The 27,222-nt window shown below is 37.6% G+C and overlaps 2 protein-coding genes across 7 annotated transcripts in view; one reads left to right on the top strand and one right to left on the bottom strand.

Annotated features, from left to right (window-relative positions):
• C14H7orf50 (chromosome 14 C7orf50 homolog) overlaps nucleotides 1-27,222 on the top strand; it is a 133,803-nt gene that overhangs the window by 38,247 nt on the left and 68,334 nt on the right. The window lies entirely within an intron of this gene.
• GPR146 (G protein-coupled receptor 146) overlaps nucleotides 4,553-27,222 on the bottom strand; it is a 55,452-nt gene continuing 32,782 nt past the window's right edge. For 2 of the 4 annotated variants that reach the window (XM_064520204.1, XM_064520205.1), the window contains 2 exons: nucleotides 21,627-21,746; nucleotides 4,553-9,313 (listed from right to left, as the gene is read on the bottom strand). In XM_064520204.1, coding sequence (XP_064376274.1) covers nucleotides 8,268-9,313; nucleotides 21,627-21,660 — 1,080 coding nt within the window. In that variant the 5' untranslated portion in view covers nucleotides 21,661-21,746 and the 3' untranslated portion in view covers nucleotides 4,553-8,267. Of the gene's footprint in view, nucleotides 9,314-11,974; nucleotides 12,159-21,626; nucleotides 21,747-27,222 lie in introns of those variants that run through there. The other 2 variants (XM_026116092.2, XM_026116090.2) reach the window with 2 other exon arrangements.

The raw sequence follows: 27,222 nt of genomic DNA on the forward strand, positions 1-27,222 counted from the left end.
GTGCACTATGATTAAGGTGAAAAGCAATTGCTTTTTGATGGGAATTTTGAATTGTGAAATAGCCCACACTTTTTTCATAAATATTTTTCATGAACTGCCATGTGTTTCCATCTCAATTTTGCTCTAGTGTAATTAAGTAACAACAAATAATTTGTGTCGGATATTAGCCACAGAGCTTGGCTAGTTAAATACGCTTTCATGGTCTATTCAAGGGCTGAGCTTACATATTAGAGGCTTTTTCTTGGTGGCATTTTAGCACCTCAGGGCCACTTGCTATTAATGCAGTGACTCAATATTCCTGGAAAAAATTCCCACCCTTATGCTTGAGGAGAGACTGTATACTAAGGCTTCTGTTACATTGACGCACAGTTGAAAGTAGCTCTGTAAAATAGTTCTTGTGAAAGGTTTTGCTTTTAATTTTATGTATGTTTAGTCTTTTATTACTTGACAGCAAGCAAATTTATGTCCTTGATTAAAAGAGCATGGAACTGTTGGTCTTTGACATAAAAATACTGGGGAAGTTTGTAAACAGAAACTGAAATCGCTAGCTCTGAAAAATTTAAAGGAATTTTACTTATGGTTGCATTTTATAACAAAAAACTTGTATGCCTTCATTGTATTATATTCCTTGCATGTTTGGTTTGGTTGTGGTGTGGGTTTATTTAATGGAATTCAGATGCTTATGCCTTTTTCATGGTAACTGAGGCTTTATGGGTCTTAGCAGTAGCATTTGGATATGTAGATGCTTTGATTGCATATGATAGTTCACTGGAAAGCTGATCTAATTTCTTTATTGGCAAATAGAAAAGCTGAGTATAAGGTATGTGGAGCTATATGAATTTTTTTTAAGTTTGACAGTCTTTCTGGCTGTGCTTGGAACTTTAAAGACAGGGTTAGAAAAGCAGAAATTGGAGATGTTGATACATACACACTGCTTTTAATAACTACCTAAGCCTCAGAGGCTGAAGTCCTAAGTCATTTCTTCCTTATATTCTAGAACAGCCATGCTGTGTGCTGTCTGATTGCTGCCTTCCCATCTCAGAATTGCTTGCCCATGATTCACCATTAGTAATTTCATATTGGCTTATTTGGGCATTGTTTGTAAGTTGTTTTATAAACAGTATTTTATTATTACTAGAAAATATATATAGTATTACTATAATGTTTCTGTCAATCACAAAATAAATTCCTCAGTATGGGTAGATCATCTAGACAGCTCAGCTCTGGCAGCTCAAAAAGTGCCTGTATTTCCAAATAATACTCTACTTCTAATAAAGAGTGGAAAAAAACTTTCTCTAATTACAATGATTTTTATAAGAGATCTGAGCTCTGCATAGCACTGCAGGTGCTAGAATGACAATTTAATTGTGTCTGGCTGACCTGAAAAATTTTAGAAATTTATATTAATAAAGTGTGAAATCTATTTGGTTGTGAACTAGTGAAACCATAACTTAATTAGAAAGAATAACAGCATTCTGGAGCTGAATGAGAATGGCACTTCCTTTGATCTTTGAGCATCTTGTCATCCACCATGACTACTTCCAAATGGGTCATAGAAAAATGTAAGACATACTTTTTTTAATAAATACTTCTCTCTTGTGAATAATCAAAGTTAATAGTCTGGTTAAATATCTGTTACATTCACACAATTTTTTTTCAAGGTTTGTTTCTTGGAATAGAATTTTTCTCATATCTACTTCATCCTCACAACAGCAGTTTGTTGTAAAAGTTATGGTTAATTTTGTTTCCTCTTACAGGTACTGGTAGAAATACTCTTACTGCTTGCAGACAGGATCAGCTTGTATGTATATGCACTTAACCAGAACCTGGGACTGATTTTTTTCGAATGATTAACTTAAATCCTTCAATTAGTTTTACTAATCTTACTGCTTTAGTAAATGTAACCTGCAAGAGTATTCAGCTAGTGACCACCAGGTGGAGTTTCTAAAACATTTTCCATCAAGGCTTTGCTATCATTGTAGTTCCGATACTAGACTTAATTTTAAATTTTTCTTTAAAAAGTTTTGAAGATGAGTTAAGAAACAAATATGGAAATTCTGCCAGTTTCAAGATAAGATTAAGCTAAAATTTGCAATCCTAGCTGCTATAATTAGGGTTTTCAATTCATGTTACATTTGGTAAATAAAATTAGGCTAACATGTAAGTACAAATCAATAGAAGAACCTCGTTTTGATGTCAGTAGGATTTGTGATAAAAACACTTTAATTTAGGATTTTAATAATGCATTTGTGAAAGTTAACATTAGTTATCCGGAGTCTAACATTTTGGCTGTATTTTCATAGCAGAATTGTACCTACTGTGGGACCTTTTTGGATCCAAATTGGTGTATTCTTGCAAGACGTCTCTAACTGTAAATCCATATTCTCTTCCTTCTATTAGTCCTCTCTCCAGGACTCCCAGTTTTTATGCTGTTTCTTATTTATTTTTCCGTATAATTGATCATCAAATACTCTGCTAAGAATCTGATACTTTCCAAATCTCTTACTGGCATGATTTGTAATTATACAAGAACTCGGCCTGTTGTAGATTGTAGATAGTTTCGTGTATGCTTGTGAATGTAATTAAACGTGACAATTCTTTATAAGGGAGGAATATAAGGAAATCACATGGACTGTAAGAAAAAAGCTTGGGGGGAAGCAAGTGGAATGACAAAATAGATAACAGGTCATCCTCTCTCCTGATGGAAAAATAATGTATGCAGAATATATTAGTGTTCTGATATATAACAGAAAGTTAAAGGAAATAAAACAGAGGAAACACTTCACACTTCAAATTTGTTGCCATGGTAGTCTGCACAGCTGTTTTTGTACATTTAGATTGCTTTTGCTTAGGAAGACTATTGTATGATATAGGCAGAAATACATGAGGTTTTGCTTACTAAAAAGCTGCAAAAATTAATCTTAGCGCATATGGTTCAGATTCATCAGTGTATTGAGCACTTCAGCTGCAAAAACTTAGGCAAAAGTCAGTGCTTTGCAAAGTCTTTAGTTAACAGAAGAACCGAGACTAGATGAGAACTTTGGAGGCAAATTCTGCTTTTGTTTTGTTACTGATCCTGTACAACTGTGATAAAGTTAGTGAAAAGGAGATGGTCTCTAGCCTGATCACTGTACTGCTTTCATTTTTAATAAACAAGAAGTAACTTTTTCAATTATGTACTTGCTCATAGCACAAAACCAATTTAATTGAATCTTGGTTTAAAAACAAAAGTTCCATTTCCTTGAGTTCTCTGGAATATATTTTCTTGTCAACCTTGCTGTCTATTTTCCTATTATATGATACAGTTAAATACATATTCTCTGTGACTGCTCCAAAATATGGTGGTCTCCAGTGAAATCTTTTTGTATTGATGGAAAAGGGCTGATTCTGATGCCATGTTGGCCTGTTTTGTACCAGTGCAAACCTGTTGACTTCAGTGGCGGTATCTGCCAGTTGAGTTTACTTACATTTATGTTGAAGTTCATCCATTGCAAAACTGTAGCCTAGTTAACTTGCTGCTTATTAATGAGCTGCATTTTCATTTAAGATCCTCCAAGTCTGTTTTATATAAAAGGAATTTTATTTATCAAGATGAGAAACATGGCCTTTTTGTGTGTCCTGGTTACATCACAGAATGGTCTGAGGAATGAAGCATCAGAAAATTACTGCTCACTCTGTTTAGAAATGCTGGCGCTCCAATTTAGAGGAGTAAAAAATAGTCTTTAAACCATTGTATGGAAGTAAAGACTTCTTGTGAGATACTAGGCTTTGATTAAATGGTATAATACTACAGTTCCCACTTTCACAGTTGCTATTTCCATTTGTTTTCACTGAGACTTAATGCTTGTAAGTGTCTCGGGCTGTTTTGTTATTATGGAATAGGTTCCTAAGATATTCAAGTTTGTTTGTTTCTGGTAATTCACCAATAAACATTTTAAATAGTTACTTTACTTACTGTCAGTAAAGTATAATTGATCCATGGTGACTGATAATACATTTATTGCAGTAGACACTGCATATGATCAAGATTATCAAGGATGTTAAAACTCTTGGAGCTAAATTGTCTTTGCAGTGTCAAAGGTATACATTATTACATCTATGTTGTTCAGGGACCCAAGAGAAGTTCTGCAGGGAGTTGATTTCTGTGTTCTCATCTGTGGCAGCACAGGGGAGATGATGTGACAAGGACATGGGCAATGTATGTATTCATCACTAACCTTGTATTTTTGTGGTGTGGTATTAGTCCGTCCTTTTAGTTGCGGGATTCTTTATGCTAAAAAAGTTGTAGTTTGGGGGGTGGAGGAGTGGTATTTTCATTTTGGTTTGGGGGGTTTCTTTTTACTTTCATTCCCAGCCAACTTCACGCTGATGAATAATGAGATTTGAATGATGTCAGAGTTGTGGCCTGGAAAAAATGAGAATTCAATATGCGTGATTTGACATTCAAGTCATGTAGCTTGTGATGGTTTAATTCAGTGAAGCAACACTGGTTTAACCTTATCTACTGTTGGGTTTTTATCGAGAAGACCAGAAAAATCACTTACTGACCAGGTAGACTTTAACACTTAGGCATTTTATTAAGAATATTGTACGAGTCAGTAGTTCCATTGTGAAGCTTTGCATATCTGTAGTTTTATGACATGATACGGAAGACTGTCTCCTCATTTTAATAGAGACACAAATTTTCTAGTGGTTGACTGCTTTCTTTCATTAACTGAACATTACCTCTTCAGAGACCACCTCAGTTTGGTTCTCAAACGGAAACTTGTGAAACAAGGATCTGTACTAGATCAGTCAACAAGAACCTGGCTGGAACTAGCTTTCTTAATAACTTAAGCAGAAGCAGACATGAACATTTGTGTTAGTTTATTGATTTGACTTAATTGGCTCTTCAGCAAGAGGGCTGTAAGCCATAGATCAACTCAAATATTAAATTTCATTTTGTGAGAAAATAACACTGTTAATAATGGCACTTAACTTGTGCTTACTTTCTGATATACAGTATATACACACAGTAACGTACAGTACACTTCATTGTTCAGAGGTTTACATTTAAATGATACTTTCTTTAAGAAATAATTTAATAAATTCTTTGCAGATTCTTTTTACATCAGTAGACTGGTTTTTATCTTGCACATATATACAGTACTTTATTCATATTTATTTAAACGCAAAATAGATAAGCCCATATTTACAAAGTCATCAAAAGCCTTCAGGTATTGAAATGGAAAGGCCCCACTTCTAGAACTTTGTATATTAAAGATCTGTCCATAAATGTTCTCCTGTATTTATGATACCATGTATTTCCTAAAGTATTTTAACGCACTTGCTCATCTACCCTTTTTGTATAAATATTGCAAAGCTGTTGTTTTTGGAATGTCGCTTTTTAAGAGACACCAAGTTGAGGGTTTTGCAAGCGCTCAGAACTTCCTTCAGAGAACAGCAGTCAGTCGTTCCATGGCACGGTTTCTTTGAGGCAACTGATATATCACCTTAACTCTTAAAAATATTTATTGAGTCCATACTAATCTCATTCATTAAATTATAAAAGTTGTTTGTCTAGATGATTGCCATCACATTTAGTATATTATCAAGGATATATGCAAAAATACTTAACTTTTCTGAAATAGAAAGGACATCAGAAAAACTCAAAATTGAGATTTAAAGAGTAAATTATATAAAACTTGTTCTTTCTCCATCTTTTAATTGCAGCTTCCATTTTACTAAACAAATCCATTTATCATTTCAAATCACCCCGATAAAATTGGAGCTGTCAGAAAAGAGTCAGTCTAGTGAGGTAAATATGTGTGGTGAATAGTATCAAGGATAAAGTGAAAGACCAAGCAGGGAAGGGAACAGAGGAGCAAAATTAAACAAGAAAATCAAACAGAACGGCACATGCAGATAGAAAACACAAGAAAAAGTCTGAAGAGAAATAATAAAAGAACAGCGGTCTGAAGCAGAGAGCTTAACATGGAGAGAAAAGAACAGAAATAAATATGCCATTCAGTCCTATTAGACTCAACAGGCAAGATGAGTTGGGAAAAGGAGAAAATAGAAGTAAGAAAGCAACATAGAAATTAAAATTGCACTTAATGCTGTCTGTCAGCCACACAGTCCTGGCAGTGGCCCAGTTTTGCAAGCCTGTATTCACACCAGATAAGCCAGTTCCTCCCTGCTGGAATTTGTTTCCCTGCGTAATAGGACAGAATTTCTTTAACAGCTTCTGCATGAGAGGTTTAATGTGGTGCTTTGGGAAACCAAATTTTCCTCTGGTAGGAAGAAGAGGAGCCTATTTGCTAGACAGCTGTAAGGGAGGACTTCTTTCTTCTGCACTTCTGTGTGGACAGTGAGCTTGAATGCTTAAAAATTAGTGTAGCCTGCAGTTTTTAAAAAAGCTCTTATGCTGGGTGGAAAAAAGGGAAAGAAAAAGACAAGGGTTTACTAAAATACAAGAAAGCCAACGTCATGTCAGCATAGAGGCACCACAGGCCATAGCATGAATCAGACACACTGATAAAGGCTTCCTGCCTTAACATGGTTTTAATCAGCAGGCTAAAACTATGAAGAAAATTGGTATAATTGTATTGGATAGTTTTCATGCAGAAAAACCACCACAGAAATATATAGGGTTTTAAGGGTTAAAAAAAAAGTTTCCATACAATATGAGATGCTACAAGATCTGAGAAGGCAGTGACCTCACCTACTTCCTACTTGAAGTTTGTGTGTCTTTATGCTGATAAATTAGCACAGTTTTATCTGGTAAATTGTCCTATGAGCAATGGAAAAGGTTTAATTCTGTTTCTATTCCTTGGTTTTTCTGTACCAGAAGCCTGAAAAGCCACACGTACGGATGAAGTCATGTGGAGTTTTAGAGTTGTGACAGATGAGTCACTGAAATGACTATGCCATGTTAAAGCAGGGCCAGTGCCAAAGCTGCCACGCTGCCCCAAACCGATGGGAGAACGCGGGTTTAGCTTCTGCTCCCTCTGCCATTCATAATGCAACCCCACTTACAGCGAATTCTTTGGGTCACCGTTTCCTGATTTGTTACTGTGGGTTAACTGACGTCCCACTGCTAATTCACCTGCAGCGTGTTGGTGTTTCTCATATATTTCAAATACTCCCCAAACTGTAAGCTCTGGCGTTCTGCCCTGGCTTTCTTTATCACCTCTGTGCAATACAGAGGGAGGCACTCCACTTCTGAGAGGTCACCTGATGCTGACTGGAGCGCATACATACTGCTCCATTTTAAAATCGAGTACGTATTGAAGGATTTTGTATGGTTTCCAAACCTCCAGTGATGCCCTAGATTAAAGAGAAGCTAATTTATTTGTTGCAAACATATCCCTTGAAAATACAAAATGTTAATCATAAACATATTTATTTTTAAGATAATTACTCTCGTTACATGAACATATGCGGACCATAACACTTAGCCAGACATTCTTTACTAGTTAAATTTTAATTTAACGTTGTAAACCACTGTGTCCTTCATTTTAACGTGCAGAGAAAACATCTCTGTTCCTCTAGAATTCATTAATAAATATTTCTGAATTGTTGAAATGTTTTAGGATGCAAACAAAGCACTGGAAAAATAAAAAAAACCTGTTAATTGCTAGCTCTAGAAAAAATTGATTTAAAATAGGTGTTAAATCTTAGGTTAGTTTTTGTGAGAATATAATTTCTGAAAAAGGTAAATTAGGCGTTTTTAGAGGGGATTCAGTGATGGAGAAAGAAATTAAATAATGTAATTTATAATTAACATATTACTATTTGGGCTTACATAATTGAGTAATATGATCTTTACTAAAGATCACCTAGATCATCTTCATTGAAAAATGCTATTTACTTCATCAAGGATAGCACTGTTAGTTATTTCTTTATACAGAAAATAAGATAATTCCTTTTTCTGTACAAGATACAAAGTGCTGTGTCTTCAGTCAAGACTTCAATTAACTGCTTAGTTATTTCTTCAGGCAGAAATATTAGAACTATGAAGACAGAGCTTATGCTTTGTAACCAGCTCAGTGCACTGATGTCACAGGTATTGCGGCACATAGGCCAGAGCCTTACAAGGTTTATGCAAACACTTAACTATTTGAAAATTAAGACTGTGTCTCATTTAACTGTAATGGAAGGCTCCTTCTAGCCTCCTGGTTGGGACCCTCACATAAATGATTTTGAGTGCCAACACAGCAGTATCACAGCCTGAGTACAGGTATACTAAGGACTGCAGTAACTGAGCACCAGAGATTTTCTCATACCTACGTCATAACTTGCTGTACTACTGTGCGTTCATGAGAACACCCTTGATTCCCACAATGTATTTTTTTAAGCAGGCGTCGTAATTTGTTGGGAAAGTTTTTGTTAATGTATCTGTAGAGCAGAGGCATTACAAAGCTGCTTGAGAAAGCCAAAAATTTTGATAAAATCTTGGTAAAATGTAATATTCGACTGTAATTCTCATCCGCTAGTCTTCCTTGTGCATTAGTAAATGTGCTTACCAAAAGAGTTACATAATAGGGTGTCCATAACATGAACTGTGTACAGACTGTGGCAATCAAAAGCCTGTGCACCGATGGATCTAATCGTCCAGTGTCTTGATCCAGTGGTGTAGCCTCTTTGCGTATTCGCAAAATTAATACAAGTGCATACAGTACAGCAACAGCTGGTACAACATACCCGATAAAGACCATAATGGCATCTGCTGCCTCTTTGTTCTGCATCTTGGAACATTCAATTATTTTAGTCGATACGTGATTGCAGACGTAGAACAGAAGAGATGAGAAACTCGTGAGCATAGCTCCGCCCCATATGAATCCACAAACATGTTTCGTGTTGTACACGCTTGACATATAAGTTCTAGGTAGAGCACGTTCAATGTAGTAGTCCAGACTGAGCAACGTAGTAGAGTACATGGTAACTAAAGATGAAACGTTGAATAAAATAAGTAAGGTAATATAAACTTCATTGTTAGAATTCCAGATGGCCCATTTTGTATTGGCAAGACCTAGAAGGTACACTGGTGCCAGAGCGTTGATGATGAGACCAGCAATGGCAATATTGACAAAGTAAACATCTGGCATAGTCATAGTTGCTTTGTTATAGAGGTTAACTAGGACCAGCAAGCCATTGTAACAAAGGCCAATTGGAAAACATATAATGAGGTAGAGAAGGGAGAAGATGGAAAGCACAAGGTGGAAGTCATGGCAGAGATGCTGGTCCTCACTGTACTCAGTACTATTTAATGTTTCACAGCTCCACATAGTGATTTCAGCTTTTGTATCTTCTCTGCTGGTTACCAGCTTTTCTGTAGAGAGAGAGAAAAAAAGTGAGAGTATTGTTCAAATATTACATTCTAAATAAAACGCAATGTAGTATGAAGAAAATATATAAAGATTACATACTCAAGGTAAAGTCAATGACTAAAATGCCTTTTGATCTTGTTAGTCTAGAAGAAAGTCATCTGTGGCTCAGAATTTCATAAGATTAGTAAATATACTGAAATTTTAATTTTTAAAATGAAATTAGCAAATGATTCATTACAGGACACAACAGTTATACACAGAGATGTACAGTCTATGATTATTACATCGGTATTTTAAGATTAGTACACTGTTTTTAAGTTACTAAACAGTATCTTTAATACATCTAATAATTATGTAACATAGTAATGGCTGAAGATCTGAGGGATGTAAGATGAGCCATAAATCTCAGCCATAAACTGGAGAATATAGTTCTGTCATGTTCTGTGGTAAAGTAAATATAAATAAGAAGCTATCTCTTCAGGTGAAAACTTAGGAGGCACAACTGAGGAGGTACAGTGGGAGTGGGTATATACTGGGTCAGCGATAAGGTTGACAAAGACTAGAGGAAATTGGGGAATGTAGTGAATTTTTTACGGGTCTAGTCATACTCTGACTTCAAACCTATAACCATTTAGCTCTGAAAAAACAATGGACCTCTGTAGTCCAGGGAACCTAATATCAGGGCAGCCTGACTTTCCGAAAAGGGAAGAATTATCTTTTCCCTCTCAAAAGAGCCTGACTTCTTTTAAAAATATGCTAATTTCAGTAGATGCTGTCCAGCTGTCTTTATCAGAAAAGAGATAACGTTCCAACTGAAATCAGTACACTTCTCAAAACAATCATGGAAAGTGTCTTTCCAAAATGCTGAAGTAAATAATCTCTAAAGTACAACTGTACTCACAGCCTTAAAATCATCATTGTTATTCCTGCCAGGCCATTTCTGGGACAGCGTGGAATTTATGTGGCAGGTGATTTCCCATGTCAAGTGTATTCTGGGAGTGTCAGATACTGAGCATTATTTTATGTTGTTTCCTTTTGGTATGTATAGAAAATAAAAGTACACATACAATTCTACAATTTCTTTCCAAAAAAAATCGAGGACAAGATTTAATCAAATCCACAATAAAGATTGTGCAATTAAAAAGAATGTTACTAGAAAATATGCTATATTTAATGAATCATACAGCTAAATTATACAGTGTGGGTCTTCTAAACATAAAAAGATATATGGCTGTATCTCACTGGCGCTAATCTTTTGACACTTCAGCTATAGTACAGAATTTGTTCCAGAATCTGTTAAATTCCATTTTTACGTCCCATTGTGGCTGTTTTTTTCTAAATATCATTAGTTTGTGCCAGAAGTCAGGCTCAAAATACAGCAATTTTAGCTGAACAAACAAATTTCTTATTCCGCCACCATTATACATTGGCTTTTCTCAGATAAGTGATTTCTGTGGCAGTAGTGCAAGATGAAATTCAGTTGTATTCAAGGTTTACTTTTACCACTATGGAAAAACTTTTTATTTTCTCAAATTGTTCTTTAGCTGTAGCATGGCACGTGTGTAACAAAGTATCGCATCTTTACATTGACCCTTCAATCTTCATGCTGTTTTTGAGCACTGAAAACAACCCAGTTTATTTTTAGGAAGTGACCGTTGTTTTAAATGTTTCTCTTTTAATTAAAAAAAAAAAAAAAAGCCGTTTCGCACAGTTGAAGGCGACCAAAATTGCATCTCATTGAACTGTTATGACTTGATTCAACCGAAGCAGTAGACTGGAACTAGATATTGCAAATATATGCATTACAGTGAGTGCAAGGGTGACTAAGCACCGGCAGGGATACAATCACGTCCTTCCATTATGTAGGTTTATCCTTAAGCATGTAGCTTTGATTACTCCAGACTAAATTACATCAGCCACAGAACACTTGCCTGTGTACTGTCCCTGAATGAGATCAATACAGGTTGTGCTACCCTGCTTTGTATTTTAGAGAGGCCTGTTTCCACAGTTGTTTTTAAAAATTGCCCTATTTTATTTCCTGTAAATGCAGATAAATAAGACTCCGCTGTTTTAACAATAGAGACGGTAGGAAATTTACTTTGTTAATTGCGAAATGACAAAACTTGAGCAAAAATAAATTCCGCAATAAACATACATTCTCTGAAGAAATGTCGTTAATGATTTCTGAACTACCAGATGAGGTATTTTTGCCATCAATGTAATAATCAGCCACTTTTACATGTCACTCACCCAAGAAACTGCTGTACCTGTTTGCTATATTGCATAGGCCCAGTTCAGCATTTCTTACCCAGAAATGGCTTTTCTCATTTTATGGGCACTTTTGTGCAGACTATGTTTGGGTGAGCCCTCAGGGTGCTACAAACGAAGCAGTTTGAATTGATAAATCTAAACCCAGCGCTTCTCCAGTCAGAAGCGGTTTTCAAGCTCAGGTTCCCTGTGTCGCCCCAGTCCGTCCTGTCGTCTGCCCGTTTACTTTATTCTGAATCAGCCTTCCCTAATGCTTCGTTCTGGTTTTGTTGTTTTTACGCTTTCATCCCATTTAAACCCAGAATTTAAAATGTAGAATTAGGAGTAAAAGAGCGTCCTCCCGACCGCTGCTCGCGCGGCCCCAGCCTCCGCAGCCTTGCTTCCAAGCCCCTTACCTCGGCTTCCCGTTTCACATGCCTGTGCGCTGGGCGAGCAGCCTTTCCGAGGAAGGCAGGAGGCTGGAAAGCCTTGCCTTGTTCCGCTTGGGAAGCATTGCGCTCGCCTGGCCCCAGCATGCGGGCGGCGTGCTCCGCCGTGTGTGCGCGCCGCACTTGTTTTCCCCTAGTAACTTACTCACGGGTTTCTGCTTGGCTTGGCAGGCGCGGCGGCCCCTCCCTTGCTCTGTTTACAGCCAGTTTCAAGAAGTGAGAGGCTGTGCTCAGAGGGGAGTGCACTGTTGGATTAAACTCAGCTTAGTGGTTGGGTTTCAGCTTTACTACTTAAACTGTACGGGTTCCTGGAGCAAACGGCTCTGCTACGGTATCAGCGCTTGCGCCTGTGTGCTTTTCTGACCTTTGAGAAGGTGTTTCAGTCTCCCTAAGCGGGCTGGGCAGCTATGCCTCAAGAGCATGTGTTTTATTTTTAACCTGTGATAAGAAAAGATAGCTTTGAGGTTTTATTTTTATATGGTATGCATCCTAAACAGTCTGTATTTAAGAATATTGTACTGATAGGTGCACAAGTGCTAGCGCTACTTACAAAGGTGAGCTCACTTGTAATATAAGCCAGGAAGAAAAGTTTTGATTTACCTGGAATTTGGTGGTGTTTTGGTGTTGTAAAAAGGCATTAAGATAGGACATGAGCCTCCCTTTGTGATGGTATCTTTGCTTCCTTTTTTAAAAAATTAAAGGGTGATTGTTCTCAAGCTGTTTGCACAGACCATCAGCTGCTGGCAGCGAGCGTGTGTTCCTGTGCCCTTGGAAGGGATCACTTCTGTGCTGTCACTCGAAAGAGGTTTGCAGCTGTAGGTTGATAATTTATTTCGTACTGAATTTTGTACTGGGGAAGTTCTGTTGTTTATATGGAAACTGCTCGGGCTAGTGAACTGAAGTTACTGCCTACTTCAAAGTACGTTTTCATTGATAGCATCAAACAAAACCGAGAGCTGCCTTACTTTTCCTCTATCGTTTGTCTTACACTTAGAGATTCTGAGTTTTTATTCTGCAATAAATGAACACCAGTGAAAAAATCACTTAATTTAAAAATTAAATTAAGGAGGTGTTTATTGGATAAATACCAGAGAAACACTAAAAATGATTATTCAATTTGTATTCAGTTACCCTTCTCTAGTGCAGTTTGTTTATATAGGCAACGCCACTGCCTCTTGGTGTGTGCCTAGCATTTCATTCTGAATATTGTAAAACCTCTGCAACTCCCAAACGACAAAAAATTTCTACATTCCTATTTGATAAACAGCACACGGACAGAATTGCATGCGCGTCATCGATAACCGTGTTATAAACTGTGGCATCAAGTCCTTGCTGCCTCAAAACTTCAGGAAGGAATATAATCATCACCAGTTTAGTGGGGAGGCAGCAAAGTAGGAAACATGCTGGTTGGCAAATACTATAAGCCACTACAATAAAGAGCTTTGATACTTAAAGCCCATTTTTTTTTACATGTCATAAAAATTAAAGGTGACTTTATTTAGATAAGAATTTATGGGAAGTACTTAAGGAAAAATTCTTAGTACACAAAAATTAAGAGCACTTGGTGGCAAAAATTATTTTAGAAAAGATGCTTAGAACAACCTTTTAAATTAATGAATGAGAAAAAATGAAATGCTGCTTAGTTGCATTATAGAGTCAATAGCTGCAGCTGGATTTTTTCTCAGAGATTTATAATGCATCACTAAGTTGTAAAGCAGCATGGTTAACAGTTTCAAGCATGGTCATTCTAAACTGATTATTTTATTTGACTTAATTATCCAGCCACAGTAGTATCCCTTGCTGTGCATATTTTTTTTTGTTTAGAAAATAAATGATTTGTCTACTTACTTTATTATCATCTGTATGTGAAATCGCTCTTATCTAGATTATCTAACCTTTGAATATCTGTTTTCACAAGCTGTAATATCATGATAAGCCATACATAGCTAATAAAGTAGTCTCCTGTAAACTGTCTCTGAACAGGCTTAAGATTCGTACCTGCAGCAGGTCTTGTAAAGGTCCCACAGTATCTATTAATTTGTGCAGACTGAAAACATAGTGCACTGCACAGTAAAGGCTGAGAGCTCTGTAGGACTTTGGAGTACATAATTTGCTTCAGATCATGACTGAGAAACCCAAAAAGCTTTGCCAGAAATGTTGCATATATGCATTAGCCATGACTTAGTTACTCGTCAGTGTTTGTAAGGTGCATTTAGAAAGTTGCATATCATTATTTATTGATTACTCTTTAAAAAATTAATGGATGACTGGTATTCTGGATAGCAGTGTTCCCACAAGTCGTCGTACCTCAAGGGGAACTCCCTTTGAAGTCTCGAGTGGGAGAGAAAGCAGTGTCACACTGTTGTCATCTCTGAGTCTGCATAACATGGCATTTTTTTTAGGTTTGCTAGTTTATATACATGCCATAGGGATTAACAGAAGAGGTGTTGGCTGGGCATACAGAAAATAAAGCTAGATTGCACAGGTTAGATTGTGGGGGGGGAAATGCAGTAGTGCGGGCGAGTAGGTTTCTAGCTACGCTTTCTTTATGCAGTTGCCGAGTTGCCATTGTTTATAATATAATGATACGGCTCAGATAAAATGCTTTTAACATTAGTGTAGAAGAAAATCTTGCTTGATGCTGGGTGCCGGCCTGAAAAACAGGCCCCTCCAACCCTATCATTTATGTCTTTATGGTGCAATTATTGACCAGCTTGATGGGTGAGATGTTTGTAATTGATATCGGTTCCATTTTATAATGTAGTTAATTTAGTGCAGTATGATATGAAAGAGGCTATGACTAAATTACAGGAATAATTAATGTATACAGTAGCATTGAATCTAAACCCATCTTGTATGTTTAAAAAATACAAATGAAAAATGAAGAGTAAGTCAGTTGGAAGAGGGTTATTCATTCTACGGTCCTAGCGCTTTTTGCCTCTGGTCCTGTGAGAGAGGGTAAGAGAGAACATGGAGCAAAAGGCTTGCTAACCCTGGCAAGCTCATTCACAGGAATAGCAGACCTTCCAGCCTCCTTAGTCCCATGCATTTCATCTTCATCATTAGGCTCATTTGTTTTCTTTGAAAATGCATTTCCTTTGCTATACAAATCTGCTTTAATAGAAGCGTAAGCAAAAAAAAAAAAAAAAAAAAAGGCCTCACCTTTGACTCTGTCTGTCCAGCTTTTGCCTACTCCCACTTAATTATGCACAATTTATGAGTGCTGTGAGCCCATTTCCAGCTTTATAGCTTATTACCTCCCTTCTCAGTCCACTGTTATTCCTTAGGAGTTCCTTCTCACCAGACCTAAATGCTCCTCTACATTTTCCCGTTTTTCGAAAATCTTGGTTTTCGCATCTGCCTGGCCTTTTTATTCCTCTTTATCTCTCCCTGATGGCTCCATTACCGTTAACACTGCACCTCTCCATCATTTGGTCATATGACACACACATAGTATCATATCAGACTCATCACGGGGTTTCCCCAGTATGATACTCTTCTCACATTTTTCTTCCCTGTTGCTGTCCTGCAAGACATCTCAGTCTGCCTTGGATACATTCTTAGACCTGGCCAGCCCACAATAGAAACTGGATTCTCAAAAACTAAGGGTGTATTTCTGGGACACATTGAATGAGGACAGAGATCCTCATGCATCTGAAATCAGTCTTCTGCTATGGTCATCTTTTGAGGTTGCTCACGTAAACTGCTTTTCCAGAACTTCTGAATGTACTTTGTCCTCGGAACACTTCAGACCTTAGCTCCGTCCCATGGGTCCTGCTCTGGCACTTGCTACCTGATCCTTCTCGTTGTTCCACAGATGTCAGCAACCCTTTCACTTGTTCATTTTTTTATTCTATAAACACCATCTTTGTGGTAAATCACCCTGCTTTGCAGCTACCTTGTCATTCAAATCCCACTTCTGCCATGACAAACTGCTTACTGACTTGGCCTGTTAGTCACCTAATAAATGTATGCAATTTTTTGCTTGTTTTAACATTTTTTAATTATTAATATAAATTATTAACAATTTGTGCATTGCGTTGTGCACATTTTGTTTCTATTTAGATTGTTCAGCTCTTTGGGAATCCAGATTCGTTTAAGGCCATGTCAGAACCGATCTCTGCAAATTGCCGTCATATAATCAGTAAGCATTAACGAGTGAGTTTAGATGCTTCTATGGTTTGGAAGAGAGGAAAACTTAAATTTAGATTATGGCAAGTGTATTTTCAATACGTTCATCTTACATATATTACATGAGAAGAACTTTCTTCTGTCTTCAAAGTTTGTAGACTATTACTTAAAGCAAGGTGTGTTGTCTTAGTCAGAAGTGGTAACAATGTCTATTTGCTTTCTTTTCTCTCTCTTTTTTTCCCCCTCTCATTTTCTAAGAAGCTTAAAGCTTTTGAGGACAGATAAGATACTCCAGAAAAACAAAAGAAGACAAAAAGTTCAATTATTCTGGAAAACGTAGTAGAAACTGCTAAAGTGTATTTTTAAGAGACAAACTGTTAGATCTGTTAGTGAGTGGCAGTGTGGTAGCAATATGGAAAGCCTTAACAGCAAAGTAGTGTGGGACTAAGAGACATGCATGTATTTTTTATTTTACTAGGTAAAAGCTACTAGGTACCTACTGAAATTACTGCAAAACGGGAGACTAAGTTTTGTGGAGAGGATATAGTCCAGCATTAAGGTTTGTGTGGGAGGAGTGCTGAATTCAGAGACAGATGCTATCTGTCAGCACATCTGCCATTCCAGATCAGTCCCCTTCTTTTTTATGCTGTTTATTTCTTTGTAATACGGCCTCTGCAGGAGTTTATGTTGCCAATAGCTGTGCCCTCTTCGCAGCTGCTCGGGGGCTCTGCATGGGTTAACTCCACCAAACTGGGTTGTTTTGTTAACTTATCTCAGTGTCCGAGTATCAGATGAGTATGACTGGTCTCCTGCTCCACCTCTTCCTGACTTAGCTTTATCGCTGAAGTCCAAAAGAGCCTCTATATGGAAAACCTGACATACTGACTTTTCTTTTTTCCAATTTGTACAAAGTGAGAGAAGATTCACCATAAAGTGAACAGTGCAGCTTTTAATATACCAGGAATTTGTCGTGGCTTAAAATTTCATTACTGCAAAATGTGAAATCTCTTTATTTTTTGCAGTGCTAAAGGAAAGATAATCCATTAGGCAAAATGAACATATGTTAAAGTGAATCAGATCTTATAGAGCAGTTAGCTCTATGCCTTCTACAAGCCTTAGTTGTCAGGGTGTCTTGAAATGAGATACGATTTTGAGATGCAGAAATATCTACAGGGTAATATTTTTCTTTAAAAAGGAGTTTTATCCAAAATAAACAACTTCTCACTTTCCTGGTATTCGTATTCAATTCCAGTAATTTATAGTATATTAAATAACAACAGTGAGAATGAGTATAGTATTAGAAAACAGGCTTCATCAGTAAGATGATTTGTTTGAGTTGTGGATTTTAAAAAGTTGACTAATTGGAAGAGAAGAGATGACAGCTTTTAAGTGTTAACCTAGTAGACAGTTTCATTCACACCATTTAATATGAACAGCCAATTAGTACTGCTACTCCAATTGCTATTGCGTGTTTTCAGAGCCCCTGGAAGCCAGTTTTGATGCAGCTATCCTACTGCAAGTGGCCAAAAAATGAAGTAAATTTATATCAAGATGAAAGTTGCTTTATATATTTCATTTTAATTGCTTTGATTAAAAAAATCTTTTTCTTAATTTTAACCTGTGGCAGAATTTCCACTGCGTTTATAACCGATGAGTCACAGAAACCAAAAGACTTAATTGAATTATACAGTTCCAGCTTCTTGGAGAACACACAAGACCATTAGCTGTAGCAAATATTTATATTCAATTTAAAACGGAATATAAGCTGCAGTTTTGTTTACTATGAAATACTTCAACTTGACGGATCTAGCAAGGCTGGTACACTCCTTCAGAAAGCGTTCTGACTGTCATGACACCCATGTTCCAATGGTGGCAGGCAGTGACTTCAGTGGGTTTTACAGAGTGGAGATACTTTCTCCAGCTGTTTTTCATGAAAGTACTTAGTCTAATAATTTTTCTGACTTAATGAATGGAATGAACCAGTTAGGCCATTTCATAAGAGAATCTTTATTATGTAATTTTATAATCATGAATGTTTAATAAAGCTTTTTTTCCCCCCCAGTATCTACAGACACCTGAACTGTAGAATAACATGGTAGTTAAGACTGGCTTTGGAGGAAAAAATGTGTTTATGAAATAGGAAAAAATGGAACATGTGTATCAAGATCTTGAGATCTTGAAGAAAAAAAATTATTTTTTCTGTTGAGCTTTTTTAGTATTTGAGGAAAACAGAAAATTGCAAAACAGTTTTATGGTAAAGCCTATGAAATGTTGCCTCTGTTTATAAAATAGGTCATTGGCCTTATACAGGCTAGCAGGTGGCCAGATATCTCAGTTTCCCCCATTTTGGATTTATTCAAGATTCCTGCAGTAAGGAATATACGTAAACTAAACAATATGCTTCTGGTCCATTTAAATCAACATTGCTCCACTAGAAAAGCCCAATCCTTGCTAATCAGAATTAGTGCGAAGTATCCCTTTTCTAGATACTGTGGGCTGAATTTATCCCCAGGAAAGAGTCAAAGGCACACCGACTCCGCTGGGATTGCCGTGTAAATGAGCTGGCGCAGGGACTTGGCAGGGTGGAAGCAGCCGTTCTCATCTTACCGCAGTATTTTTTAGCTTTGCCCATACTCCAACTTTGTGACAGGGAACGCTGCTCAAAGTTGGCAGCGTGAAAAACATTCCCAGCAGATATTTTGCTGCCGGTTGCCAGGACTGACAGGAGGCACAGATGGCAGGTTTCCTGGAAACTATAATATAGCGGCACTTCCTATCAGAAAGGGGAGAAAGCTGACCCGGTGCCCCAGCAGGGCAGCGCGCCGGCCGCCCGGGAAACTCGTGCGGCAGCCTCAGACGGCAGCGAGCACGCGTTTCCAGTAAATGCAGAAATATTGACAGAGCTCTTCCCAGATAACATTTATCAGAATGAGTAGGAAACTGGTTTGGGTTGAGTTTACAGTTTGAAGGGAAGAATCAGCCCTCAGCAGGGCTGAACTAAGGCTGAAATGACTTTAAAACTTGTCACATCCGCTGGAGATAAACAGATATCTTCCTGATAATTGTCAGCAAAGGTCTGAGACGTCTTGTTCTTGACACTCCTACTCGTTTTAATTTCTCTCTCTTGGCGAAGGAAGCGGTGTTTACTAGCTGCGTCTGTGAGCCAACCTTCCACGCTGGATTTCATTTTATGATTCCATTTATGATGTCTGAATAAAATATCTTCACTGAACATTTTAGGAAGACTAGTATATTACTGCTGATCTAAGAATGGCTGTTAGTAGACTGTAAAATTTGGAGTAGGAGTTTTCATTCACCAGGGGGTTGAAATTAGTAAAGAGCTGCCTCCTGACACGAGCGGGTCTCTGACATGGCCCTCTTCTACTTGCAGCTCCATACTGCCCTTTATGAGTGGCAGGATTTTTACTGCTTATTCATCAACATTTTCTACCAGTAATCGTGCTTTCTCACAAGGCTCCCCGTTACACCTCTATGTATGGAACAACCCTTCCATTAAACTCCGAAACGCCAGTTACAGCCTTTAACGTTTTCTGCGTGAGGGCACCTTCAAAGTGTTGATGCATGCAAGTATCTGGCGTTCTGCGATTCGACTCCCTAGCCATACTTTCACAAATGTGCGTGGATGGTTACTTAGTTATTTTTAACTGATGTCAGTTCTTCTGTCCATATCAGTATGAGTGTGCGCAAAAGTTTCCACAGTGGCAAAACTGAAAGTAGGTTTTTGGGGAAGATGTGCTACAGAGTCTGGGGCCTGTGTAAACCAGGTCTCCCATTGCAAAACCAGCTGTGAAGTTGCACTTTCAGGAAACTAACTGTAGCCACTGGCTGTTACCCCACGTCGTATCCAACCACAGTATTTTGAGGAACCCTGGTTAGGACTTTTACAAAATACTGTGACTCAGACATTGAAAAAATACCCATGCTTATTAACTGTAGTGCATAAATTGACACATCATTACTGCAATTTTTTACTTTAAATACATTTTTTAAAGTTTTCTTGCAATCCCTGATAGCTACACACCTTTTAAAAAGTCTTCTATGCAGCAGGAAGAAAACATGAATTTTGTAGCAGATTTTGTTATACAGGAGCTGAACAGAGCCTTGATTATAAATTTATTTTGAATATCTGCTTCCTCTTTTGCTAATGGGTGGAAGCCTGAGGAGTAATTAGTCTGTCACAGAACGAGTTTCTTAGTAATGACTGATAAATGGTTGCTTTTACATAGCCCACAGACAGAGGGAGCATACCAGTGCTAAACCACGGTCTGCAGGGAGGTCACTAGAGCCTCCTATGGCATCGTCATTTAAATAAGCATTGCATGTTTTAGCTGTTGTGGAGATATGCAGAATCTGCTGATCAACTCTATCTGTTGTTCACATCCCGAGCACAGAAGTTCAAATGAATCATTCTGATGTGCAGATTACAGACACAGACATTTAAATGAATCATTTTGTCTAGAACATCTGATTGACATTTGGGTTTTTTATTAATTTCGGAATGACCCCACCGTCTGTTGAAATCTATGGGATACGTCTTTGACTTAAATGCTGATTGGACTGAGCCAATCAAATACATAAAGAATGTGATGCTGGCCTGGGAAATAATGTGCAGCCTTTTTATGCTACTTTAGCATTTATATAAAAAGGAATAAAAGTTCAGCTGATATAGCCCTCAAGCAAAGGAGGTCGTCTGCTAAGTACAGTAGAAACTAGATGTGCAAATATCATGGTGATGAGCATAGTTAAAAATGCTTATGGACGCTAAAAAAGACAAGAGTCATTCTGCTTATTCAAAGTTTCTGCTTAAAGCAGTTTGGAAATTTTTGGTGCTTTGAAGTTTGCCTTTGGCTTACCTTTCTTTATAATATAAATGAAAATGCAGCTTAATTGTGATTAATTAGTTAATTAGTTACTGCAGTGTCTTCTAGTTGCTTTGCAGTAATATTTCACAGTACAGTTTGCTGTGCATTTTACTATTATGCAGTAGACGATTCAGAAGTGCCTTCCTTTCTCACTTTCACTGAGAAATTTTTTGTTTTATTAAAGCCTTGTTAGATTAACTTTTGACCAATTCCTCTAGTAATATACTTCCAGATTTAATATAGACAGAAAAATTAAGATCTCATATATTCACAGCAACCAATACAACAATTAAAAGCACCTGTTAAGTACATACAAGAAACAGTAAATGAGAAATACAGCCTCACTGTTGTAAAAGAGAAGGAAAATTGAGATGCCTAAGAAAAAGCCTACTGTACATTTCTTTTGGACAACCAGATAAAAGCAGCAGCATGCCAGATTCAAACAGCAAAGTTTTCTTTTTCTGTCATCTAAAAACTCAGTATTGTTTTCTAATGATGGAGCTGTTCACCTCCACTGATCCAAGGTTTCTATCCATTAGTCTAAATTGCTTGCAGACTCTTAAAAATCAAAAGCAATCTAAAAGGGGAACTGCTTAAAATCTCACCTGGTAGGCACTGCCTCGTTGTTTGAGACTGCATTTCTTGATGGCTGGCAGAAACATTTTGCCCATCAAGTCTGAACCTTTTCAAAGTAAGCTCAGCAGAAGCTCCAATATCTCCTTTCTCTAGTGAGGGCAAACAATAGGAGAGCTTAGGAGAAGACCGCTGACTCTGCTGCAGCACCGCTGTTAGCGGCACCGAACTCTGTATTTACATGTGACTTCCCCCTGCACATACATACACACATAATCCTTTAAGCTTTAGCCGCGTGCTTCTATTGGCGGAGAGGTCCGTTACAAAAACAAGTCCTCCACAGCGATATCGCAAAGTGATTAAGTCAGAAGAGTGAAGGGGCATTAATCACAGGGCCTGATCCCTGCCGGAAAGCCTGGCTGCGGTACCGGGCTCAGAAGCGTGACAGCTACCCCCCCATGCACACAGGCTGAAAAGACATAATTGCCATTTGAGACTAGTTCAACCTTGGGTGTAGTTACATAACAGAAGACAAAGAATGGCTGCATCTAATTGCGAGAGCTTTTTTGGCACGAGGGAAGAATTTTTACCGTAGAAGTAGCTATTCTGCAAAGCTATGCACGTTCACAGTGTAATAAACCATTCTCCCTGGCAGAATGAGCCAAACTGGCAAAAATATTGGGAAAAAAAATGACAAAAATTCTGTTTTCTTTGGTACTTCTGCTCTCACAGCTGTATTGGGCAGGAGTCAGACCCCTTCACAGCTCTGACAAACAATATTTTTTGGCAGGAGCTTGTAACATCCACTTGTCATCTGTGGAGTTTAGACACCAATCAACATTAGCCAACATATGCTTTAAAATGTGCTTTACTGTAAACCTCAGGATTATTTTAAGCAAACAAAAAGAACATTTTAATAAAAAAAACCTGTAAGGAAAATGTTTTCTACTGCTATAGCATTCTTACCATAATGAGATTTTAGGTAAATGTAAATTCTTTTCATTGAATAAAAAACTGTGTAATATCATGGATTCTGTGTACTTAACTTGCATACAAATAGCCCTTTAAATAATTTGCCTTTTTAAACTGTAATGAAGAATTAATTTATGTTTTCCTCCTTCCCTCCCAAAGCAGTGAAGCACAGTAGCTGTATTACTTATTAACCAAAAAGGGGTTGGCCCCTAAAATGAATGAATAATTTGGGATGTATGCGTTACTTAGTAAATGTAATATACATGTATGGTTTTTTATTCTAGGCCATTAGTTGCTTTTTTGTTTTTCTTACAGTACCTTATAAGCTAAAACATAGACTTTAAGGTAGCACCTGAAAACTTTTTGATTGTCGTTATTTACAATGTAAGTATTTGCCTAGTTCAGTTATTTTGTTGTTCATTGTGGCTAATCTTTTATCGTTCATATTAAAGTAAAAAATTCTCTTTCCATTTAAAATCTTCATAACATAGCAGCTCTGCTTTTAGCTCCCACTGTTAGTATTTTTCATTATATACTCTATTATTAGGGGGTTGTCAGTTTGTTAAATAAGCACTGTTTTTTACATCTCCGAAGCAATATTCCTCCGAGGAAACAATGTGGAGTGGCCCTGGATTAGGCTTTGCTATGGCTTGTTTTATGTTTATCACTCTTTTTATTAAGCCACTGTGTATGGTTTTATTTTGAAACACACAGTGAAACTCCTGAACTGTGGTGATTTACATTTGATAAAATAACAGGGACAGTCGTGTATGGCGTTTAAGATGAACTGTGCTCTATTGCTGGAATTCAGACCTCATACGTTTAGCCCATAACCTTTCTGCAGGAGAAAAACGCAAACACTGGGAGATGTAATAATACTGCTTCAGTCTCTAGGAAGCCTAAAAGGCAATAACGTGGCTCCTTTGAGTCTGCTGTTTTCTTTGTTTTATAGTAGTGACTTTGTGCGCTTACAAGCCCGGCCAGTGCATCACTTGCTTCCCTTTGCAGTGCCCACAACCCAGCAGTGCCTCCACTGTCCCCGCTCAGCTTGTCTAGCACTCTTCCCCTGAGGCTTCTTTCAATGTAAGGATATATAGTCGCTACGCAGCTATCGTATGTGACTATCACTGGGCTCGGAGCACTCGGAGTAACTTGGGGTAGTTGTGGAGCAGGAGATTGAAATGTTTTGACCAAAAAGGCCTAACGTTTTAACTATATCCTCACTTGTGGAGCTGCCCCTCACTGAAATACAGTTCTCATTGCTGACGGTTTCATGAAGGTAATACGCAGTCATACAGTTTGTAATTAGAAGAAACTTTGTTAATATGAAAGTCTTATTTGAGTAGTGCAGGTTTCTGTTTGCATAATAACTGTGTAGTGGTTCAAATGATGAAGTTGCAAAGTGTTTGAGATGCTGATGTTTCTGAAGTCGTGCTACATCTGATACAACATTGATAGAAACTCTGATAATACTGTCATTTATGGAAGCTAAATAATAAAAAGACTAATAACTTCTGTTTAGTTTTGTTCAGCAATATAAGGAATTTCAAAGGTTAATCTTTTAGGAGTGCTTAGTACAGTAGCGTAGACTTAGGTAGAGTTAGAACTCGAGTTGGATTAAACAAATTGGAAGGTTAAAGTAAAACTAGTTATTTAGGACTGCAGTTGCTACGATAATATTTTTATGAGCTAAGTGGTTTTGTTGAAACATCACTGTATGACATTAGTGAATTAGTGGGTATATATTTGGGCCCTCGCAACCCATGTGTACACCGTCTGTAAAGAATAGTTATTCATATAAAAGGATTAACAGAAATATTCCTCAATATACTTGTATTTCAAGCTGATATGATGGTACTTTCAGAGAAGTGACAACAATACATCAGTTAGTATATGATAAAGAGGTTGTGATGTGGGCAAAGATCTTTTTTTGTAAGATGCTTCTCATTTTATTGCACTGAATGCTTCCAGTCTTTGCCTGACACTTTTTTCATATTTTTCAGTGCGGTTGTTTAAGTGTAGGAGTAAAAAGTAATATATAATATTAATTGGATTAATTCAGGGCTGTTTATTTGTGTTTTATCTGATTGTGAGAATTCAGCACGTTCATATTTGTTCATAACGTCTGAAAATGTTTTGGTGATTTAAAAAATTGAAACTGGATTTGTAAATCAGCTCAAGTAAGCAAGACGTACTTGCAAATTTTAGATTAGTTGCTTTAGTACCATCTTTTATATGAGCACAACTTTTAGTCCCTTTCATTTTTTCTGATCTACTGCAATATTTCAGGTTTTAAGACCTTTGAGGGAACAGACGGGCTGGGACAGGCATGAGAACATCGTGAACCATCGCAGCTCTTTCACAGCTAACAGGATTCAGCATCCTCACCTGCTTTTAGTGAAAATCCCTCAAACTGGCTAACCCAGCTCATTCAGAGGAGTTTTCCAAAAGGAGTCAGAGCTTATCTGATTCACGACAGTAATATGATTCCCACCACCACGACCACCCCCAAAAAACCCCAAATCCCAATATTCTGTTTCAAAAGACGTGATTCTATGTTAAAAACATAGGAGGTTTGAATTTTCTGGTTATGCTGGAGGGAAGTTGACAAACTGGAAGTTGCATACAAGTGGTAGTAATGGGCTGGACAGGAGTATTTCTTCCTTTTCTGCTCAAGAGATTTTTACTTGGGCATATTTATATTTGAGCTTTAACCTGAATGGCCAAACTACTGAAATTCACTTTTAGGGCATTGCTTATGTGGATGCATGTAGAGACCATAATGGTGCTTTTGTGTGCCTCTTCTGTTTCTGCGTACTTTGGATAATTTTATTAGCTATTGTTTGCAAATGTCATTAGACATTAAATCAGTTTATTTAGCTATTGTAGGCTAATCTAAACATACAGAATATAGTACACTGCTCCAGAGCTTTTCCTGTCAGCAGGCTTTCAGAAGTTCGTTCTTTTGCAGACCTCAAGTGGTTGGGACGAGGGGAGGGCCCTAACCCTGTGTGTCTTCTGTGAAGACTGCAGGACAGTCTTCAGATACTATAGCTCACTTTACAGACCAGGAGAAAGGGGAGAGGAGGCATCTGAGAAGGGGAATAAACAAGTCCGCAGCCATACTGTCATCTCTAATAAATGCTTGAGTGCAGTTTCCCCACCCTGTATCTCATTTAAGAATCTTAGATTTAAAGCAACAAGATTGCACACTCCAGACTGTAGTTAGCTAGCAGGATTTCATAGGCACCTGGCCATGAAATGCTCCCTCCTAACTTCTAAAATCTGCTAGATTGAACATTGCTTCTTGAAGTCTTCCAGATTTTGAAGAAAACTTGCATAACAATCTTTTAAGATGAGGTTATAGTGGTTGAAGGATTACAACTTTTAAAGGATATGAAAAAAACGTTAATATGCTTCAAATCTAAGAAGTGGCATTAAAACGTCATTTCCTCTGGTTATCCGTTTTACTGTTGCCACTTACGATCTTTGTTGATTTAGAAATACAATTTATTAATAAATCTCTCTTCCAACAGGTGTTTTGGTAGCATAAATCTATTATATGTGTTGTTAATAGCAAGCTTGGAAGAGAAGAAAAAACAGGAAGAATGCAACAAAAATGTTGACCCGACTGGATAAATATTAGACTGTTTGTAACATGAGAAAATTCAGTTATTATGACTATAAAACCTTTGCTTAAGGAATGAAAATAAACAACATACACTCTATGTGGAAATGGGAGACAGCCTTTACATTAATACAGATTCACTGTCACCTTTTCTCCATAATAATTCGGGGGATTTTTTTCATTAACGACTAAAACTGTTGAGGGTGTCCGTAGCGTTTGGAAGCTGTGCATGATAAGAGGGCCTGCTCTGCCCACACTGCACACCAGGAAAGCATTTGAGAACCGATAACATGGTTATTGTTATAAGCACTATTAAGTGCATTTCTTAAAGTTGCATTACAGTGGCCTGGCAGGTCGGTTGTCCATCTGTCTTTTAACAACAGAAGATTTGCTAGCCAGCCTAATTTTGAATCATTCCGTATAAGATTTACTTTTAGGCTTACTCTTCAAAGAAAAACGTGGTTGTGAAAAAAAAGTGTCAGAATAAAGATGATAAAACATCAATTAACTACAGCACAATAACACTGCAAACTAATTCAGACCATTGTGGAGTCTTGACTCCTTGTTTCTAGATATAAAGAGTTTTTCCTTAATATAAGCTATAGCTAACTGGTTTTCTCGGACACAGGTTGTTCATGTGCTGTCTGAACTGGACTAGCTCTGTCTACGTTCAGAATTTTCTCTAGAGTGTCCTAATACAAACAGTAGTTGTGTCTCAAGAGTCTGACACCAAGTAGAAATAAAAGGCTGAAACAGTATACCACTAACTTGCTTTAATTAGTTGTATGTTTCTGTACTTAAGCTTGAAGGCTGGAAGTATTGCTTTAAAGACTACCTACAAGACTGGTGAATGAGCAGCCACCGAGGGTGCCGCTTCAAAGGGGAATGCCCACAAGAGCAGCAGACGGGGAGCTGCTTTACAGTTCCCCAGGTTCCTCTTTGCAGCGCAGAGCTTGCAAAGGAAGCCTAGAAGTGGTTATTCTCATTTGTATTAGTTACAGAGCCAACTCCCCACAAATCAAACTGAC

Source organism: Dromaius novaehollandiae, chromosome 14 (assembly GCF_036370855.1).
Source record: "Dromaius novaehollandiae isolate bDroNov1 chromosome 14, bDroNov1.hap1, whole genome shotgun sequence".
Classification (NCBI taxonomy): domain Eukaryota; kingdom Metazoa; phylum Chordata; class Aves; order Casuariiformes; family Dromaiidae; genus Dromaius; species Dromaius novaehollandiae.